General features: G+C 34.3%; 1 protein-coding gene across 1 annotated transcript in view; it reads left to right on the top strand.

The window, feature by feature from the left end:
* Nucleotides 1–23119, top strand: part of LOC143231289 (uncharacterized) — a 265572-nt gene that overhangs the window by 54679 nt on the left and 187774 nt on the right. The window contains exon 2 of the mRNA XM_076465839.1: nt 919–1148. Coding sequence (XP_076321954.1) covers nt 919–1148 — 230 coding nt within the window. The remainder of the gene's footprint in view (nt 1–918; nt 1149–23119) is intronic.

A 23119-nucleotide genomic window follows, 5' to 3' on the forward strand; every position in this document is an offset into this window, starting at 1 on the left:
ATTTCTGAATGTTCTTGTCATTGTTAACATCAAGGTGTAGTTCTTATTGCTCCTGTCATTGTTAACATCAATTTGTATTTCTTATTGTTCCTGTCATTGTTAACATCAAGGTGTATTTTTTTTTGCTCCTGTCATTGTTAACATCAAGGTGTATTTCTTATTGTTCCTGTCATTGTTAACATCAAGGTGTATTTTTTTTTGCTCCTGTCATTGTTAACATCAAGGTGTATTTCTTATTGTTCCTGTCATTGTTAACGTCAAGGTGTATTTCTTATTGTTCCTGTCATTGTTAACGTCAAGGTGTATTTCTTATTGCTCCTGTCATTGTTAACGTCAAGGTATATATCTGAATGTTCTTGTCACTGTTAACGTCAAGGTGTATTTCTGAATGTTCTTGTCATTGTTAACATCAAGGTGTATTTCTTATTGTTCCTGTCATTGTTAACGTCAAGGTGTTTCGCTTAATGTTCTTGTCACTGTTAATATTCTTTGGTCGATAATGTTTTTGATATATTTGTTCAAGAACAGTTTTGTGGGAGTCGTTAAACATTCTATATAGATTCTCAATGACACTACACACAGAACGTGCGAGAGTTTCGAACCTTCCTCTAATCTACTTTTGTTGGCATAAATGAGCAGTGTTTTTTTTTTTACTGTCAACTCTCAGTTTAGGAGTAAATTAGAGTTTATAGAAAGAAGAATAAGAAATGTATTTCTTTTAGCAAAATGGTTTAAAGTACGACACTAACTTTGTCCATGATTAGCATAGTGGGATCATGTATACATGAAGGATTTCGTTTCATTACAATGTTCATCACTGTTAGTTTTTTAGTTTAGTAAAATATCAGCATGACAAAAATCAATGAAATATAAAACATTTTAATGATATAGTTTAGACTAATAAATGTATTTATTCAGTTTCTTTACCTTCCTGTACTTCCAGTGGTATACAGTCTTCGACTTCAGAACGTTTTGTCCCTACCGCTGTTAGAAGTGGTGACCCCGTGTGGTTGAACTGTACCTTTAACTTGGAGTCTGATGAACTGTATTCGTTGAAGTGGTACAAGAACAACGTGGAGTTTTACCGGTATTTACCAAGTGACGATCCACCAGCACAAAAGTACGATTTGTCAGGAGTATATGTGGATGTAAGTAGTTTAGAATTACAAACAATAACTGTTTGGGGACAAATCTAATGTTACTGAAAATCATTTGTGCTTTCATCCTGAAGGAAACAAACAAAGAAGAAAGAACACCTGCTCTGAAATAGAGTTATTAGATTTAAATTTAGATGTATTGTGCCAAGTTGTGTATCAAATTACCGCATCTGACCCAGTGGCCACCTGCCTTAAGATATTATTATTAATATTCGTGCACAGTTATCAGTGGGAAATTGAATTTTCATAGCTGAGTTTTAATTTAATCTGATAAAGAATCGTTTTTATAATTTTGTTTGATGAAAACAGGTACCAACAAAATAATAAATTGGTATAATTTATCCGTTAAGTCTAATATCAATTTTCCCATTCAATGTATAAAGTTCACCAAAATTACTTTTATTAACTTAATTAAGATATTACTGTATAAAACATTAGACACAAGAATTCTTGTTGAACTAAGACATTCTTTAATTTTCTGTCATTCCTAAATAAAGTAACAAAACGTCTTCAGGTAACATACTCCAAAAACTATAATGAAGTTGTTAACTTCTACTTTATACATTCACCACACATCAGTAGCTTTTATAAATAAAAGACGTTGCAAAAGCTTGTATACGTACGTAATTAAATCTTTGAGTATTTCACTGTTTTGAAGGCATTTACGTTTCAAGATGACCTTCGTATTCTCACATAAGCACCTGAGGGTTAAAGTCAGTATATATCTGACTGATAGGGCCGGGCGTATCTTATGATTAATGGACCGTAGTCTTGAATCCATGGTTCCTAACTGACGTACCTTTACAGAATGAATATCATAATAGCAAGCAAATAAACATCATTATTCGATTAGAGTCGGCAGTGAACACTGTTGACTAGTTCCCCTTCGTCTGTTGTTAAAAGTTAAAGCTAGTTTGGTATTACTGAATAACATTTGAAGTACTCAGTAATGGTAGGCAGTTCTTATATTGCTAGGCCTAACTAGATACAACACTGTTTTATCAGATTTCCCTTTCGCCTTCCCTTACATTTTTTCCCTATACTAGAATGTCATTATACTGTTCTTAATATCCACTTATTTCTCTTCAATTCCTATTTTAGAATTGAAATCATCATGGCTATATTGTACTTTACTTTCATGATGTGCTAAAAACACATAGGCCCAAGAAGTATTGATAATCAGGGTTTGTACACTTCTGTCTATCAGCACCTTTTCAACATTATCATAGAATTCCTGTATCTCATCATCATAATAGTCAGATATTAGGATGTAAGCTTGGATTAATGTCATTGCTTCCCTTCTACTTAGATTTATGCCCAAGAATGTCGCTGCTTGATTATGTATGAAAGCTTCTAATATAGTCTTTAATTTTTATATGAATGACAGTCTACCCATTCCACTTGTAAACTTTGTTCTGTCTTCCCGCCTCGTATATCCATAATCCTCTTGTTTCTACTAGAACTTCTCCAATTTGTTTAGACCCCATGTGTCCCATTTCATTTTACATCTTCCAGTAATATTTCAAGATCGTATTTTGAAGTTCGTACAACATAAGTACAGATATGTATTTACAGTGAATCCATCTATTGCAGTAGATATATTTTAGTTTTTACTAATTATCTCATTTTAGATATTTTTCAATTTTCTTAAAACCTTTCGACACTTAAATAAATAAAAAATTTATATCCATTTTATCAATTACTAGCACAGGTATCAGACAACTAACACTGGGATAAGTAAACAATTTATATCCATTTTATCAATTACTACCACAGGTATCAGACAACTAACACTGGGATAAATAAACAATTTATATCCATTTTATCAATTACTACCACAGGTATCAGACAACTAACACTGGGATAAGTAAACAATTTATATCCATTTTATCAATTACTAGCACAGGTATCAGACAACTAACACTGGGATAAGTAAACAATTTATATCCATTTTATCAATTACTACCACAGGTATCAGACAACTAACACTGGGATAAATAAACAATTTATATCCATTTTATCAATTACTACCACAGGTATCAGACAACTAACACTGGAATAAGTAAACAATTTATATCCATTTTATCAATTACTACCACAGGTATCAGACAACTAACACTGGAATAAGTAAACAATTTATATCCATTTTATCAATTACTACCACAGGTATCAGACAACTAACACTGGGATAAATAAACAATTTATATCCATTTTATCAATTACTACCACAGGTATCAGACAACTAACACTGGGATAAGTAAACAATTTATATCCATTTTATCAATTACTACCACAGGTATCAGACAACTAACACTGGGATAAGTAAACAATTTATATCTATTTTGTCAATTACTACCACAGGTATCAGACAACTAGCACTGGGATAAATAAATGTTATTTTTATTCTATACGTCAAAAAGAAAACCAAAAAAAATATGTCGGTATTTTTCTCACGTCCCCATTTCCATATTTGACATCAACGTGGTTTTTGTAAACATTTGATTTTCACCGCCACTTCGCAGTTATCTTTTTCTCAGAATTCCGAAAAACACGTTTCTTGAAACATTCGCGTGCTGTAAAAAAACGAAATGAATGCTAAGAATTTTTTGAATAGCGAATACAAAGTCCTTGGTGGATGAACAGTGAGACTGAGGACTTATAACAATAAATATCGAGTTTCGATATGTGCAGGGGACAGAGCACAAATTTTCCCTTTCGTATCTTTATTCTTAACATGAAACAAACAACACAAAAATTAAAGCGAAAAAATCAAATTCTGCGACTTATGGTTTCATGAGTCTTTATATAAATAAATAAATATATATGCATATATATATGCAATACTTATATATGCTCTCATGTTTCTAAATAATAATATATAATAATATAATATTACATGGCCCACTTTCCCTTAATCACAGAAAGCTGATTTGTTTTCCTCAGATGTTTACTCAAAGTAATGATCATTCTGTAAGGGCTATCTTCGCCGGCTGTCCTTAATTTTGAGTCGATGGACTGAAGGGTAGGTGACTAAAACGCTGCTTTTTAACTGCTGTGATCGAATAGTAGCATTTGGCCATCACTCTTATAATACCTACACAACTCCAAGTGCGAGGCACGACATTTTGGCAACGGGACGCGAACCACGGCTTCTGTGATCGACATCAGACACCCAGTCTTAAAGAGCAGCATCACTCTTGTATTTTACTAAAATAAAAGTTTAGGGTGACGATTAGTAGAATTCTGGAACTTGAAGCTAACATAAAAAGTTCAAATACTACAAAAATACCCGACGGACTTCCCGTTTTGAGCTCTTTCTTAGAGAGAGATTCCCTTAGTGCATGTGTTAAGTTGTTGCTGGCTGACTCCTTTCCTCTGGTCAGTATTTCAGAGCTAGGAACGACGGCAATTCTAGTAGCTTTGCCCAAAGCCGACGCAGCTTTATCTAAATAAAATTCAATAATTTAATTAAAAGATACGCCCTCTTTCTAGAGGTGGACACTTGTTGATAAATAATATGTTTCTTAGGTGTTACCTTTGTTTTTGAAAACAATATAAATATATATATATATTTCTTCTTTGATTTTTACAAATATATAGTGGACTTTAATTTCTGATTTCAAGAACTAGGCCTTGTCAGAAATAAAAACTATTTTTTCCTAGTTTGCATAATTGCAAGTACTTTAGAGTCACTAAACTGAACTTCATAGTTTAGTACAGTGCAACAGTTAGGTTGTAACCGCTAGGGGATAGTGATGTTTTTTTTTTTGTTTTTGAATTTCGCACAAAGCTACTCGAGGGCTATCTGTGCTAGCCGTCCCTAATTTAGCAGTGTAAGACTAAAGGGAAGGCAGCTAGTCATCACCACCCACCGCCAACTCTTGGGCTACTCTTTTACCAACGAATAGTGGGATTGACCGTGACATTATAACGACCCCACGGCTGAAAGGGCGAGCATGTTTGGCGCAACGGGGATGCGAACCTACGACCCTCAGATTACGTGTCGCACGCCTTAACACGCTTGGCCATGCCGGGCCAGGGGATAGTGAAAGAAATAATTATTACCTACTCTCTAAATTAATGCAGTTTGGAAGTAACCATCTTCATTTACATACGTCCAGAGACAGTAAACGTATTGCTTCCAAGATTCGGTTTGGGCGGGTAATTTTCACGATTGATAGTTAGTGTGAATTAAACTGTTTAATAGTCCGTTTAAGTTAGAGACAGCATATGAATTGGACTTAATTTGATATTGATTAGAAAACCTAATTGGTCTCGCCTATTTTTCTGAATTAACCAACTGTACCGACGAATGTTATATCGTCGATGCCACGAACGTAATTTTAACTTAGAAGCTATATATATTATGATAGAATGTTTATGTACAATTCTACTCGTAAGTGTATGTGGAAAATTCTTATATCCGTGTGCGCGAAGCCCTGCCACGTAAGTATGCACGACACATATGTAGTTAATTTTACATTTTCCTAAAATATTATTTTGTATACAGCATGTTTTCTTTTTTTAGCATATATTTGTTAATTCCTATTATAGCCATACAGCGTGCACATTATTTCCTTTCTAAAAACGCCACGCAACACTCTGCATGTTCAACACCTAATAATCAATATTTCATTTCCGTACGACACATGTTTCCATTTGGCGGATTGCTTCCCACCTCAGATCGAATAATTCATCACGCCACATCCTTTCCAAGAACTATAAAACCTCTGTGCACGCGCACACTCGGGGGATTAAACCCCAATCCGTTTCTCTCATGGTACAAACATGCAAGCGAGAGATATTCACAAACATATCTTTGTTTTCTCTGTTAGTATGTGATCCATTATTTCCATATAATGTTTTAATGGACAGTTCTGTCAAGGAAATCACGCCTTCATCTACGGCTTACTTGAAGGTGTCAAGCGCTTTCATCATATGGAAAACAGGAAAAGACGATTCAATCAATTACACCAGAAAATTATAACTTTAACCCACTTGACCACTTCTTGACTATAAGCTGTAAAATGCTTTCTTGGAAACATTGCTGAGACAAACATTTAATGACCGCCCTAGACAAAGAAAGAGCGATATGGTTTAAATGTGAGCAGAAGATTATTACAGTTTATCTCTCAATGAAAACGTAACCCAACTCCAAGTCATTACGGTGAATAGAACAAGAATTTAAAACTGTAAAAAATAATAACGTTTCAATCTATTACTGGTAACCACTACGTTAAATATTATGATACTGTAATATTGAAGCATTAGAATATATTTGGTGCATTTATGTTGAAACGCCATATGGTTAAAATAATATTATTGCTATATTTTAATAGAAAGCTAATTAGCCTCAAACATTCCTTTGTAATGAAATAGCACACAATTTCGCCAAATTAACTTTCAACGACTATGAACACATAAAAATCTATTGTTTGAAACTCGCTACCACCATAAAGGTGATTAAATATTAAATATATTTGTTCACCATCAGGTGTGTCAGCTGCACGTCCAGTGATCGATGAACCCCCATCTCTGCACGTAGTCCACGAAAGGACAGGCATAGCTAGGTCTTCTTCACCTTTTTGAGAACAAGCTAACTTCAAAATAATCTTTCGTTTTGGATTCAAATGTAAACATGTTTTGCAATTTGACACTTCTCCATACCTAATATTAACCACAGACAGACTTGTGGCTGCTCTTATGCCTCATTCAACTCCCCATCAAATATGTCTGGTGTACTGTCGTTGAGACATATCATGTAACCTTTCTTTCGACCTTTAAAAGTATGATATTAGTCGCATACAAAGTTTGGAGTTTTGTACTACGGCGTTAATAAGGTGTTTTCTTCTTTAAACATTTTAAAATTTAATAGTTTCAAGTTTCGGATAAATAACGAAATATTAAAGCATTCCCTTTTGTTTTTCATACTCATGCCGTTTTGTTTTTCATACACCATAAAACAAATTTGGTAAAGGTGAATTTTTATTATCTGTAAGAGGCCTGGCATGGCCTACCGCGTTAAGGCGTGCGCTTCGCGCCCGAGTCGCGCCAAACATGCTCGCCCTCCCAGCCGTGGGGGCGTTATAATGTGACGGTCAATCCCACTATTCGTTGTTAAAAGAGTAGCCCAAGAGTTGGCGGTGGGTGGTGATGACTAGCTGCCTTCCCTCTAGTCTTACACTGCTAAATTAGGGACGGCTAGCATAGATAGCCCTCGAGTAGCTTTGTTCGAAATTCCAAAAAAACAAACAAATTATCTGTAAGAGTAACATTAAGAATGTTGTTTTTTATCTATAAACGTGACAGTGGGTAAGTTTATCTATAAACGTGACAGTGGGTAAGTTTTTATCTGTAAGCGTGACAGTGGGTAAGTTTTTATCTACAAGCGCGACAGAGAGAAAAATTTTGTCTATAAATAACATAATGGGAGTTTTTATTCCCAAACGTGGCAAAAGAGTTTTTATCTGTAAACTTAAATATAGCAATGGGAGAGTTTCTTTTTATTTATAAATGTGGCATTGAGAAAGCTTGTATTTATATACATTGCTCTGGGAAGAATGTTTATCTATTGGTGGCAGTGGGAAAGTGTTTTTTGTAAATTTGACATTGGAAGATTTATTTATCGATAAACGTGGTACTGGGAGAGATTTTTCATCAATAAACATGGCAGTTGAATAATATTTTTACTTTTATACGTGATTCTTTTTTTAATCTATATATTCTTATCAAAGTAAGACACCTACATAGACCAGTGTAAATAAACATACCAGTTAATAGACATGACCAGTGGGGCAGACAGAAGGAAAAGGACTTTGAAAAGTTAAGATCTTATAGATTTCTGAGATTTATTTAATTTATTATTATTATTTTTTAGTAATTTTGGTAACACAAAAACAACTAAATATTGTAAGATAGGTACATAAAAATAAAACGGTCACAGTTTTAACTTAGAGATTAATGGTGTAAATTTCAAGTTGACTACTTTGACAGAAGATTACAGAAGATCAACAAGTTGATGAAATTAGAACATGAATGTATGAAAAAAGTTGATTGTAAATGTAAGAATTAACACTAAGAATTTATTTGAATAAATTAAGGGTAAATAGAATGTTAGGATAGGAGCAGGACCCTTGAGGGGTGATAAAGGAAGACTTATATATCATATAATATGAGAGTTTATTAGATTTGTTTTCTTTTTCTTTGGTTTTTACCAACAAAGATTTAAGAGAATTTCACATTTTTAGCAGTTGGTAGATAGAAACGAGATAGAACAAGATGTCTGTGTTAATTGTGAGCTGCTTAAGAAAAAAATTGAGACGCTTAAAAAATTATAAGGTTCCTGGACCGGATAATATTTCCATAAGTTGATTAAAGACTGGATATCAGAACAACTTATTACTACTTTTAGTGAGTCCTTGAATAGTGAGCGGGTTCCAGAAGATTGTATCTTAGCTAATGTAACTCCTCTTTTGAAGGGAAGTGTTAAAATTGTCCCAGTAATTATAGGCCTATTTAGTCTTACATCAATTATGGGAAGAATTTTGAAACGTCTATTAAAAGGTGCTTTGTAAAATCACTCAACAAAGTTTAGAATTTTTTAGACTAGTCAACATGGTTTCATCACGGAAAAATCTTGCAAACAAATCATTTTAGATAATTTGAAAAGGTTAGTTCTTACATAGATGAGGTTAAGAGTGTAGATTTGGTTTACCTGGATTATCAGAATGCACTTGTCGAAGTGCCAAGTAAAAGTCTTGTAAAAACTACCTCTATAAGTTTCGGAGGTTAATTAGTAAATTGGATAGAAAAGCGACTAGATGGAAGAAAACAAAGTAATTTTAGAAATGGAGTTCATTCAAACTGGATTAATATCATACGTAGGGCACCTTGAGGCTTAGTCATGGGACCCTTACTTTACTTTATTTACATGACATAGATGAAGCAATATTCCATAAATTACTTAAATTCTTTGGTTATATTAAGGTCTTGGATGTTGCTAGCTATGAAGAGGAAGCTGCTTATATAAAAATGGATTTAGATCATTTAGTGAACTGGGCAAATAAATAACAGATGGGCCTTAATTATAATAAATGCAATATGTTTCATTTACGTTATCATAATTTAAATTATAAGTGTAGCGTGGGTGGAAATAGCTCTAATATCATGAGAGAAAGGGATCTTGGTGTAATAGTCAACCAGAATCTAAAGCCATAAAACCAATATGTTTTTACTAGTGGTAAGGCAAATAGAAACATTCAAAGAGGTTATAATTTCATTGTATAGGTCGTTGATCAGGACACGTATGAATAACGTGTTCAGTCTGGGGCTTCTTACATCACGATAGACGTTGAATTTTCGAAACTTCTTCAGAGAAGGGTTATTAAAATGATGACTGGTATGTAGGGATTGGTAAATCCCTGAAACTGATTAATCTTTAAGAGAAGGAGATAGGGGAACATAATTGAGGTGTTTAAGATTATATTATAATGTTGATGCTTGTTTGTTTTTAATTTCGCACAAAGCTACTCGAGGGCTACCTGTGCAAGACGTCCCTAATTTAGCAGTGTAAGACTAGAGGGAAGGCAGCTAGTTATCATCACCCACCGCCAACTCTTGAGTTACTCTTTTACCAACGAATAGTGGGATTGACCGTCATATTATAACGCCCCACGGCTGAAAGGGCGAGCATGTTTGGCGCGACGGGGATGCGAACCCGCGACCCTCGGATTGCGAGTCGCACGCCTTAACACGCTTGGCCATGCCGGGCTATAATATTGATGCAAATATTTTCTCATAGTTATATAAAATAGCAGGACTAGAAGACGTAAGTATACGTTTTGGGCAGGGTAGGAGTCATTTTCAGGTAAGACAGTTTTATGTTTCAAACAGTGGCTGGAACATAAAATATATATTTAAAAACGGCTGGTTTGGGTTGAGAAATTTTTTTTATGCAGAGGAGTGAACAACGTTTCGACCTTCTTCGGTCATCGTTAGATTCACAAAGAAAGAAAGAGATAACTGACCGATAGAAAATACCCAAATACTAAATAAAGAAACAAACATAAACAAACGTAAAATTAAAGAAGCTTTACTTATACAACAACTCAAGCCCAAAATAAACCAATATAAAGAAACATCTTTATACCTTTAGTAATAAATATATCAAACATCTAACACCGCCCTCTACATTCCTATACTCAGTTATACAACCGCCTTCAAACATGTGGTCAGCTATCCGTCCTTACCTTTTTCTTTCTTTGTGAACCTGACGATGACCGAAGAGGTCGAAACGTTGTTCGCTGCTCTACATAAAAAAATTCTCAACCTAAACCAGCCGTTTTTACATATATATTTTTCTCTACAAGTGGGTTTTCTCGTCATCATAAAATGTTTTGCGTTTAGATGTTGTGAAAGCAGTAAACTTAAGTGAGTTTAGGATAAAGTTTCTTAACTGTACGAATGATAGTTTTAAGTTTTTTTAACTTTAGTTGTGAATAGTTTTAATTTAGGTTAGAAGATTAAACACCTGAGATAGACCAATAACTTCCATATTATAACAAAAACGTTTATTTTATAAACTCGGCAGTGAGAAAGGTTTCTTATTTCGAATCGTGTCTGTAAGAGATAGTTTGTACATATAATTATAGCTGTAAGAAAGTTTATTATCAGTCCATGTGGATGTGGGAGAGTTTATTACCAGTAAGTGTGGCTGTGGTAGAGTTTATTATTAGTAAATATGGCAGTGGAAGAGTTTATTATTAATAAATGTACCTGTGGTAGAGGTTATTATTAGTAAATATGGAAGTGGGAGAGTTTATTATTAGTAAATATGGCAGTGGGAGAGTTTATTATTAGTAAATATGGCCTGTGGTAGAGGTTATTATTAGTAAATATGGAAGTGGGAGAGTTTATTATTAGTAAATATGGCAGTGGGAGAGTTTATTATTAGTAAATATGGCAGTGGAAGAGTTTATTATTAGTAAATATGGCAGTGGAAGAGTTTATTATTAATAAATGTAGCTGTGGTAGAGGTTATTATTAGTAAATATGGAAGTGGGAGAGTTTATTATTAGTAAATATGGCAGTGGGAGAGTTTATTATTAGTAAATACGGCAGTGGGAGAGTTTATTGTTAATAAATATGGTAGTGGGAGAGTTTATTATTAGTAAATATGGCAGTGGGAGAGTTTATTGTTAATAAATATGGTAGTGGGAGAGTTTATTATTAGTAAATATGGCAGTGGAAGAGTTTATTATTAATAAATATGGCAGTGGTAGAGTTTATTATTAGTAAATATGGCAGTGGGAGAGTTTATTATTAGTAAAGGTGGCAATGGGAGAGTTTATTATTAGTAAATATGGCAGTGGGAGAGTTTATTATTAGTAAAGGTGGCAGTGGGAGAGTTTATCATTAGTAAATATGGCAGTGGGAGAGTTTTTTATTAGTAAATATGGCAGTGGGAGAGTTTATTATTAGTAAATATGGGAGTGGGAGAGTTTATTATTAGTAAAGGTGGCAGTGGGAGAGTTTATTATTAGTAAATATGGCAGTGGGAGAGTTTATTATTAGTAAATATGGCAGTGGGAGAGTTTATTATTAGTAAAGGTGGCAGTGGGAGAGTTTATTATTAGTACATATGGTAGTGGGAGTTTATTATTAGTAAATATGGCAGTGGGAGAGTTTATTATTAGTACATATGGCAGTGGGAGTTTATTATTAGTAAATATGGCAGTGGGAGAGTTTATTATTAGTAAATATGGGAGTAGGAAACCCCTCTTTTTACAGCATGGCAATGCACCAGTGCACAGAACGAACTTTATAAAGACATGTTTTGACGAGTTTGGTGAGGAAGAACTTTATTGGACTGCCGAGAACCCTGATCTCGACCTCATTAAACATTTTTGAGATATATTGGAACGCCAACTGCGAGTTAGGCGTTCTTGCACAACACCAGTGCCCGACATCAGTAAGGCTCTTGTGGCTGAATAGAAGCAAATCCTCACAGCTAATATTCAGAATTCTGGTGAAAATCATTCCCAGAAGAGTGGAGGCTGATACAGCAGCAAAGACCAACTTCATATTCATGGTTTTGGAATAAGATGTTGAACAATCACATACGGGTGTGATGGTTGGATTTTGGAGAGTTCTGCTATTTACTAACGTAATAATTGGAGAGTTTTGTTATGTATTAACGTGATAGTGAGAGAGTTTTGTTATCTATTAACGTGATAGTGTGAGAGTTTTGTTATCTATTAACGTGATAGTGTGAGAGTTTTGTTATCTATTAACGTGATAGTGGGAGAGTTTTTTATTTATTAACGTGATAGTTGGAGAGGTTTTATCTATTTGCGTGATAGTGGGAGAATTATTTTTATGTATTAACGTGAGAGTTGGAGAATTTTTTTTGTCTATTAACGTGGTGATGGGAAAGAGTTGTTATATATTAACGTTGTAGTTGGAGTTTTTTTTTTGTCTATTAACGTGATGGTGGGAAAGAGTTGTAATATATTAATGTTGTAGTTTGGAGAGTTTTTTTGTCTATTAACGTGGTGGTGTGAAAGAGTTGTTATATATTAACATTGTAGTTGGAGAGTTTTTTGTCTATTAACGTGATGGTGTGAAAGAGTTGTTATATATTAACGTTGTAGTTGGAGTTTTTTTTTTGTCTATTAACGTGATGGTGGGAAAGAGTTGTAATATATTAATGTTGTAGTTTGGAGAGTTTTTTTGTCTATTAACGTGGTGGTGTGAAAGTGTTGTTATATATTAACATTGTAGTTGGAGAGTTTTTTGTCTATTAACGTGATGGTGTGAAAGAGTTGTTATATATTAACATTGTAGTTGGAGAGTTGTTTTGTCTATTAACGTGATGGTGGGAAAGAGTTGTTATATATTAACATTGTAGTTGGAGAGTTGTTTTGTCTATTAACGTGATGGTGGGAAAGAGTTGTTATATATTAACGTTGTAGTTGGAGAGTTTTTTTGTCTATTAACGTGATAGTGAGATAATTTAGAAAGCTCATGTTGCCTTTATCACAGAACCGATGACATTATATCAAGATAAGATTAAAAACACAATTATTAAATTCAAACCATTGGTACTTTTTTCGCTTTGTTTATATAATGTTTTACTTTGTGGATTAAGAAACGTTACACTATCTGTAGCTGTCTAAATGTGTTTCTGATCCATGAATATTTTCCATTTTGATCTATTTTAACATATTTCCTTATTAGCTGCACGAAGAAAATTGATATGATAGACGCTAACATTATTAATAGGTGTTTCGCAGGTTATATAATTAATAATGTAATTAGTGTTCTATTATCAGAGATACCACTCCCTTCATACATCCATGGCGTTAGTAAATATTACACATCAAGTTGCTTTCTTCATCATTATTTCTGATTATATTAAAACGTCAACAGGATTCTTTCACATTTTGATAATTCCTGCTAATGTGATTATCTGGAACATTCTCTGTTTCGATACTTAGTAGCCTTATCTTCTTTCTAGGTGATTTTACTTCCTATCATTAGTTGGCTGATAAGCGGAGCCGTTTAACACCTCCCTAGTTTAGTCCACTTCGTTTCATTTGGCTGTTTCTGCTGACCACCTTTTTTTTCACACCCGTTTGCTGACCAGCTATTCCATGCCATTCTTGATCACGTGTCTTTAACCCACTACTTCTTCCAACTGTTTGATGGCTTTCTGCTAATTCTAGTTTTATTCTTTCTGTTAGGGATGCTTCCAAAAATCCTTATCCTTTGTTCTCGGAACTTTATTTATCTCTTCCTTCACTTACGTCAGCAATTCGGTAACCTGTCTTTAGCCATATTGAATCATTTTCATGTGACTTAAAACTTATGCCTTATATCCTTACATGACGATACTTTGATCATTTTATATATATCAATGGATTAAGAGGAAAATCTAAATCGATTTTTTGACTATTGGGTTCCTGAATTAAGGAAAAAAAATCTGAAAGGTTCAAGTTAAATATTTGGATACTGTTGGAAAATGTTATTCTTCACTACAGTGTCATATATACATACATGTTTACATTTTTTTTTGGAAATCGGTATAAAATATATTCATGTCCAGTTTTTCTGACATTTGAACTTAGGAGTAACAGGAGATCTGGATATTATCAACAATCATTTTTTGTTCACATTATTGTTTCCCTTAACGCTAGAATTTTCCACGTTTGTTATATTTCACTTATGACTCATAACAATAGAGTACGATCATCAGTCAAACAGTTATAATAGAAAAAAATAAGAAAACGTATATGTTCTTCTGCTGTTTTGAGATTTTTCCTTTTTCGGATTTTGTTTTTATTTAACCTATTTTTATATATTCAGTCTCTATGAGGATCGTGTACGACCTACCGGTCTCGGTTATAAATGAGGTTGCCTTTCGAAAGGGAATTGTCTACATTCACACGTGATAGAATAACACGTGTTTCATTCCTCATACGGTTAAATATCCACTAAATAGTTTATACACTCGTTCACGTCCGATAGCAATTTCCTACTCAGTATGTTTCATGTACTTTTCATACGTCATCTTATTTCTCACAAAATCAAATTTCTCTCTCAGGTTATCTCTGTTGTTTTACAAACCATCGTTGTTTCACTGCTTTTCTTAAAGTTTTGTTTCTAAAATATTTTATTTCGCAATTTCAGCATGCCTATGTTTTTGATGCGCCCTAAAGGGTTACAAAATCTCCGGAATATATGACAAAAAGTACTTCCCAATCGGATCAGTTTTAAATAGATGATGTTTCATGATCATTAGAGGTTTCATAGACTGCATGCTCAATATATTTCGTTGGCAAATTCCTTAAAGTTAACGTGTCTATTGAGTAGCTTTGATAGAGAAGTTACTATTAACTAAATTGGTTATTATAATATTTTACATGTAAAACGTAAACTAGTTGTTCATAACTTGTTAATCGATGTTAACTATCAGTTGCCAGAGGAACTGATACCACTGGAATATTTGTAAAGTTACGAGACTTTCTAAGTGTTTACTTGTCCAAACACGGCCAGTATTTTCTATCCAGTTTTATTCGTTTTACATGCTGTTTGCTTATGGTTTTACATGTTGTTTACTTGTGGTTTTACATGTTGTTTGCTTGTGGTTTTACTTGTTGTTTGCTTGTGGTTTTACTTGTTTATTGCTTGTGGTTTTACTTGTTGTTTGCTTGTGGTTTTACATGTTGTTTGCTTGTGGTTTTACTTGTTGTTTGCTTGTGGTTTTACATGTTGTTTGCTTGTGGTTTTACTTGTTGTTTGCTTGTGGTTTTACATGTTCTAGTAAAATAATTGATCATCCTTAGATAAATTTGTTTTTTACTAATGATAAATCGTATACCTGATATAGAACCTGTTGATACTTAACAGTAGTCTGTTAGTGGCAATTAAAAGACAATTATTAACAGTTCTATCTCTTTGCTGTCCTGTTAGACAATAATCTGTATTTCATTTTCTCTATTTTTAGAAATGTACGTGATTTACTTAACCTCTGATATAGTTGCTGTCAAGAATTATTATATTGTTCAGAGAAATAGGCATATTCTGTCATAATAATTTGGTTTACTCACAATTTTTACCTGGTAACAGCTACAGTGCTTAATAAAAATTCAAACACCGATTTTTTTTTTCAGGTGGATTCTTAATATAAGCCACTAAAAGTTTTACAGTCACGCTGGGTTTATGATAGATTCCGGTTGTTAGTGACTTAAGATTCTAATTTTTCTTAATAGACAAATCGCTCCTAACAAGCTGGCTTTTTACTTGACTTTGCTCGTTACAAAGGTTTTACTGATCTAAGAGAATATCCTAACCAGTTGTATTGTTAATATATTTTATTTTCAGACGAGAACTTACATCCTGGATACTTACTTTTAACAGCTGGCTCCTAGGCTTTCCATCTCCAGGAGAAAAAACAAAAAAAACTATTGGTATAACCCACTTAATTAGTTGTATATGCTAGGTTTTCGCTTTATTCAATAGATATTTCATGTAATCAAATTTTATACACAGGCCTGCGATGGTTTTGTTGTCTTGAATTTTTATGTCCTACAGCAATTCCACTACGCTATATCTGAGATATGCATTTTCTCCATCACGTACAGATTTTTTACTTTTACCACTATTTTTCTACTTTGTGAACTTTTATACAACTGAATGATTTTCATTGAAATTAGATCAGATTTTGTTATGCTTAAAAGGTTAACTATCATTAGCTGCAGATCTGTTTAGACCAATCGTGACGTGAGTGTTTTATCAATCGTTCTAGAACAGGGGTGTGCAACATTTTTCGTCGGTGGGCCATATAACCAACTTCATCAATCAAGCGGGGCCACTTAAAAAACAAGCTTATTCGTGTACATGGACAATAAATTAAAAAAAATTCTCAAAATGCAAGCAATAATATTTTATATTTTTGCATGAGTGATCATTTTAGTGCGACACTTGAAATTTAGAGTCCTTGCAGAGCTTGTCAATATCAGCTTTGACAGAAGTGGTTGCCACTCTTAACTGACTGGTCAAATGTTCATCAGTCAGCTGACTTCTACATTTGGTTTTGATGAGCTTCATTTTGGAGAAAAATTGCTCACAGCAGTAGGTGCTACCAAAAAGGGAGGCAATTCTTTGTGCATGACGGGACAAATTGGGAAACTTTTCACGTACACAGAGTTTGTAAAAGTCTAGCAAACTGTTTTCAGAGAATTTCCTTTTAGTGTCCATGTCAGCCTGCAGTTCAATGAGTTCCATTTGGCAATCATCAGGACTGTCTTCCACTGCCAAATCAAAAGGTTGAGCGAACAATTTCAATCTAATTTCAGTTTGTCTGAAATCTGGAAATCTCTTTGCAAACTCATCACGCAGCTTTTGTACACTGGTTCCATATTTGGTGCAATCCAGATTAGGAAATTCCAGTTTCCTGGTTGCAAGACATGTAAAATGGGTCAATATGGCTCTTCTCAACTGAACCTGGAAAAGTTCCAATTTCTTCTCAAAAGCACAAATATGCTCAAACAACTTATTCACAAGTTGACTTTTCCCTTGTAGTTTTAAGTTTAAATCAGACAGATGCTGTGTAATGTCTGTGAGGAATGCTAAGTCATTCAGCCAGTTCTCATTGCTCAAGAAGTCCACATTCTGACGTTTGCTCTCCATGAAGAACTTAATCTCCTCTCGCAGATTCCAGAATATCTTCAAAGTAGCAGCTCTACTAAGCCAACGTACAGCAGAGAAGTACAAAACATCTGAATACTCACTGTCCAGCTCATCTAAAAAGTTTTAAATTGTCGATGATTTAATCCTCGTGTTCGAATATAATTTACGCATTGGACGACATTTTTCATGACTTCTGCAAAATCCAGAACTTTGGTGCACAAGCTCTCTTGGTGAATAATGCAGTGGCTTACAACTACGTCTTGTGCTCCAATTGCAGTTAGAGATTTCTTGGTGAATCCATTTGTCCTACCTGTCATGGAAGGAGCACCATCTGTTGTAACACCACATAATTTATAAGGATTCAGTTCAAACTTTTCTACAACCTTAAGCACTTGTTCACAAATATCCTGTCCTGTGGTTGTGGAGGAAAGGCTTGCCATATCTAAAAAACTCTTCGAAAACATCAAAGCCTGCAGTAACAGCTCTGATGAAAATGACAAGTTGGGATGTGTCATTGATATCAGTGCTTTCATCCAAAGCCAGACTGAAAGCTTCACACGAATTCAATCTCTCTTTCAAAGTTTCTTTGATGTCCTCTGAAAGATCTTTTGTCCTGCGTGAGACAGTAAAGCGGGAAAGGCTAGTTTGCTCCACCAAATATTTTTTCTCTGGACATGCATATTCTGTGAATATTGTTAAACAATTTTAATAAATTCTCCATCACTGAAAGGCTTTCCCTTTTCTGCCATACATTCACAAAGCTTAAAACTCAGTTTTGTCACCAGTTCTGAATTTTTCTTGAAAGTGGTAAAACACCTTGTTGCTTTTCAATGGATGTTTTAAATGTTCAATTTTGTCCTTTCGTGCCTGACCAACAATTTCATCAAACTGGGAGGAGTGCTTAGTTGCGTAATGTCGCTTAATATTGTACTCTTTCATGACTGCAATTGTAGTTTGACAGACGAGGCAGACAACACCTTGATTATGTGGGACAACAAGATATTTTGTGCACCATTCACTGTTGAATAACCTTCCCTCATCATCAATTTTCGTTTCTTAACTGCTGACATTTTACTAGCCCTGAAATCAAAACAAAAATTATTCTCACGAAAATAGCAAAGTAGAAAAAACATAGAATTTATTTACACATGGAACCTCTTATGGACAGAAACACATGTTTCTAAATTGGCATCCCGATCATAGCCTTCCGGTACTTAAATTAATTGAGAATAGCAAAATACAGTGTGACCTCGCCTATTCGCGGTTCGCCATTCGCGGCCCCGCATATTCGCGGGTTATGCGCGAACTGCGTTTTGTAGGTCACAGAGACTGAAAGGGCTTTCGAGGAGATTTCTGTTGTATTTACTCAATCAAGCCGTTTTATCAATTGTCGTCTTCACCAAACAAGATTGACTGCTATTGGCTGACTGCCTCAGCTTCCCAACAACGCAAACGGCAAAGCACAGCCCGGTAACGCACGGTACAATTTAGTGAAATACATAACAGTATGCAATATTGCTACATTATTACTGCATCAATGAGTATAAGTATCATTAGTGTTTGGGAAGCATTTCATATAGTATATAATCGCATACATATACGTTTTAAAACTGCATCCAATATTCGCGGTTTTCGCTATTCGCGGAGGGTAAAGAACGTAACCCCGCGAATAACGAGGTCACACTGTACATAGAATCAGATGCATCTGAAAGCAAAATTTTAATAAATTCAGTAAAGTCACAACAATATGCTAAATAATAATCAATTTACCTTCAATCTCTTGTAGTAACTGTAAAATGTAATAAAATTTTCACCAATAATGAATGACGGACAGCAGAGGTTAGGGAAAATTGTCGCCAGCGGGCGAAGGCGAGGTTCAGGACATGACGTTGAGTCGTAGACAATAGTGCTAGTGCACGTCACCTATTCATGCCCTAAGGAGGCCGACCAATCGAATTCGGCCTGCTCCTCTCTAGCAAAGATAATTTTAGAAGTTTGTCGAGTCGAAGCCTGGGAATCCCGTAGGATCGATGCTTTTAAAAATATTCCATTTGCGTTGGATTACAGATCAGGCCACATGGTTAGATTACAACAACTAGGGCCACACTAAATGGCTTGGCGGGCCGGGTTGTGGCCCGCGGGCCGCCTGTTGCACACCCCTGTTCTAGAACCTATGAAAAACACACCACTAGTATATAAACAGTTAACAGGTCGCATGACGTGTCATTTCTGGAGAGTATTTATTGGTGCGTGAATTTTTACATTTAGTTCCTTTATATTAATATTATTTATTAATCGCTATAGCAACAAGAGATATGGAAAAATAGCTCAAACATATTTGTGTTAAATTTGTAGTAAATTTGACCAAAGTAAGAGTGTTATATTTCCATCTCTATTTGTAAAAAAAAAATTCTTTACGCAAAAAAAAAAAATACTATCTTAGAAATCTTTATCTCTGAGTTAAGCAGAATCCGTTATTAAAACTTAACTTTTATAAGTTTAAATTTGCAGGTCTGTATTATCTCCAGTTTTTTAAAAAAATATTATTAACTATCTAGGTCTTTAATACTAAACAATTTCACATCGCTACATACTTTACGTGTATAAAATAGAAACTTTCGCTTTAGTTATCTAGATTGTATACAAAATGTTACATAGCAGTCGCTAAAATATTTTACCTTTATAAGTAAAACCTTCAATTAGGAAATTATTCTGAAGTTGTGCTCCTGAGAAATTTATATTTAATAATTCCAGTAATCGGTTCGGTTTCAACCAGCTGAATTTTCAGTTTACTTTTTTGTTGTATTATGTTTACCTTGTATAAATATCAACTATTTTATGGAATTAATTTATTTTTAAATAACTCGCAAAAGTTTCAACTTGTTTACATGTGATAGAAAAGTCTGTTTAACAAATTCGTTTCTATAGACAAGTTTTCTCGCCAAAGTAACTAGTGTATTTTTTTCTTCCTTCCTTATCTAATTGAAACTTTCATCTGAAAAGATATCCCTAACCAGATTAGCTATCAATAGTTTTAATTATTAGTCGCTGAATGTTTCTTTAGTTGATCATGGGTTTGCATTACTATAAATTTTACTTACAATCTGCTAAAATGAGGCCTGGCACGGCCTAGCGCGTAAGGCGTGTGACTTGTAATCCGAGAGTCGCGGGTGCGCGCCCGCGTTGCGCCAAACATGCTCACCCTCCCAGTCGTGGGGGCGTTATAATGTGACGGTCAATCCCACTATTCGTTGGTAAAAAGAGCAGCCCAAGAGTTGGCGGTGGGTGGTGATGACTAGCTGCCTTCTTTCTAGTCTTACACTGCTAAATTAGGGACGGCTAGCATAGATAGCCCTTGAGTAGCTTTGTGCGAAATTCAAAAACAAACAAACTGCTAAAATGTGTACGTGTCTAACTAATGAGGCCTCCGGTGGGTAGGTGGCGTCTAATATATTTTATTTGTCACTGAATAAATTAATAACATCTAAAAGGAAAGTTACAACTAAACAGCTGAGTTTTTTAATAGTTTGTACTGATTAGCTGATAAAGGTTCTACGAGAACATGCGACATTTTCTGTTGGAATTAGGTTGCTTATAACTTGTTGGATTTGTTTTTATATAATGGTAGATATTCTTCTGATCTGAACAGTACTTCCTTCAGAGAACTCGCTTCTAGCCAGTAGAATCCTTAATTTCCTCGAAAAGAGTTCAAAAACTGTTAATACAGGACACCCGTGTTAGCCAATCGCACCACCGTACAATAGACTGCTGTCTGTCAGTCAGTCATTAGACATTAAATTGACATCACATAAGGAACTCTTAACTTTGCAATTTGTACTATCGTGACGTTTGTAAAACGTACTCGTGCCATGAATCACGAGTAGAACTGCGCACTCTATAGGCTATAACACAAAATAAGATATGAACTTCAAATTCAATAAGTAAAACTATTGTTACCTTTAATTTTGTTTTATTTACTCTTGAAGCAGAACACTTTGAAGTACCCTGTGAAAGTACATCTAGTATACTTTACTTCTGCAAGTTCCCAAATAGTGCGTTGTTAAAGAAGTTTCCTCAGTAACTGATTTGTTACAATAATCCATAATGCATTTACAAAAGGTTTTCCAGACAAGGAAGAGCTCCAGTATGTCTGAAAATCTGATTTCTTAGTTTGCTGTTTTAGTGAGTTTTTCCGACTCTAAAAGGAGAAACATCGTTAAGAGAAGGTCACCAACTGATGAACCAATGTACTGTTACAATTAGAAGTTTAATCGTATTAGTTGTCGTAAACATAGTTAGAAAGGTATAATAAATTACTTATAGTAATTATTGATTTACATCTATATTATATTTTGTGTATAATTTATCAGAGGTAAATGATAATAGGTTTTACTTGTAAAGAACTATAGTTTTCTTACGCCTAAAAAAATAGTTTTCGAGGACAAATTACCTACTTCTAGCTAACAAGAGTTTTAACATTATTTATAGTTGCTAGTTACAATGTGGGACAAAGTGCCCTATTATACTGAAAAAGTCCCTTCCTTATTCTGAGTTATTTTTATAGCAACCCCAAGAGGAGTTCATGCCAGAAAACAACCTTAAGGACACTTTGCTGTATTACCTCAGGACGTATACTATGTTCGTTCTCGCTAGCCTGTAGTGGGGTTAAACCAACAGTTTCAAACATGGCGTTCCTGGGATCGATAAGGCGATAGGTGCATAATTTATGATGGTGGATTAGGTTCAGTAACTGTTTAAACCTATTCCTACACCCTCATTATGTCTGGATGACTTTTCAGGGGTATCTTGAGCTTTGTTGACACCTCTTGGTGTATCTTTGTTTTTTTTTTGGCTATCTGCTGTACCTCTTGTTATTAGGCTACGCTGTGTGAATAACAACTTCCCTCACAAATCCCCTTGAAATGTTTGGTCTTGGTAGTTCCATAATTCTAAATGGATACAAAAAGTAAACTACCAAACAATCTTCACAGAACGTGAACAGGATGTGATTTTCATGTCCAAGTATGAGTTTTCTTATGAAATTCGTTATTTTGTTAGAATTGATTTCAAACACACTGAACTTTGGGCAGTTAAATAATTAAAATACTTTACTCGTTAGTCCAAACATAAAGGGTGTCTTTCTTAGCCACTTGTATTCTTCATTCATTTTAACTGCTAGCCGCTAAATCTTTTGAATAGCTAGAGAAAACCTTTTGTGCTAAGTTTAGCCTTAATTATTAATCACTAAAATTTTTATTTATACAGAAAGTGCTGTCAATAGAAATATTTTATTTATACAAGAAGTGCCTTCATTAGAGGTTTTAATTATATATGACGTGACTTGACTAGAGGTCTTAATAATATAGGAAGTGACTTGACTAGAGGTCTTATTAATATAGGAAGTGACTTAACTAGAGGTCTTCTTTATATATGACGTGATTTGACTAGAGGTCTTAATAATATAGGAAGTGACTTGACTAGAGGCCTTAATAATATAGGAAGTGACTTGACTAGAGGTCTTATTAATATATAAAGCGACTTCAGTTTATTATCCCACCTAGTCTCTCGTAGTTATATAATGGTTTTGTTTATTCAAACAAGAACAGATCATAGAGTTTTTCACACATATCACTTTTCTTTTGTAATATTCTTTACGTTAAGACACTAGATTTAAACCTATGAAATTTTTGTTAACTCGTAATGTAATTATTCATTATTGACTGCAGATAAACATTAATAATATATAATTAAATATAAGTTAAAACATCAAA

This window comes from Tachypleus tridentatus, chromosome 11 (assembly GCF_004210375.1).
Source record: "Tachypleus tridentatus isolate NWPU-2018 chromosome 11, ASM421037v1, whole genome shotgun sequence".
Classification (NCBI taxonomy): domain Eukaryota; kingdom Metazoa; phylum Arthropoda; class Merostomata; order Xiphosura; family Limulidae; genus Tachypleus; species Tachypleus tridentatus.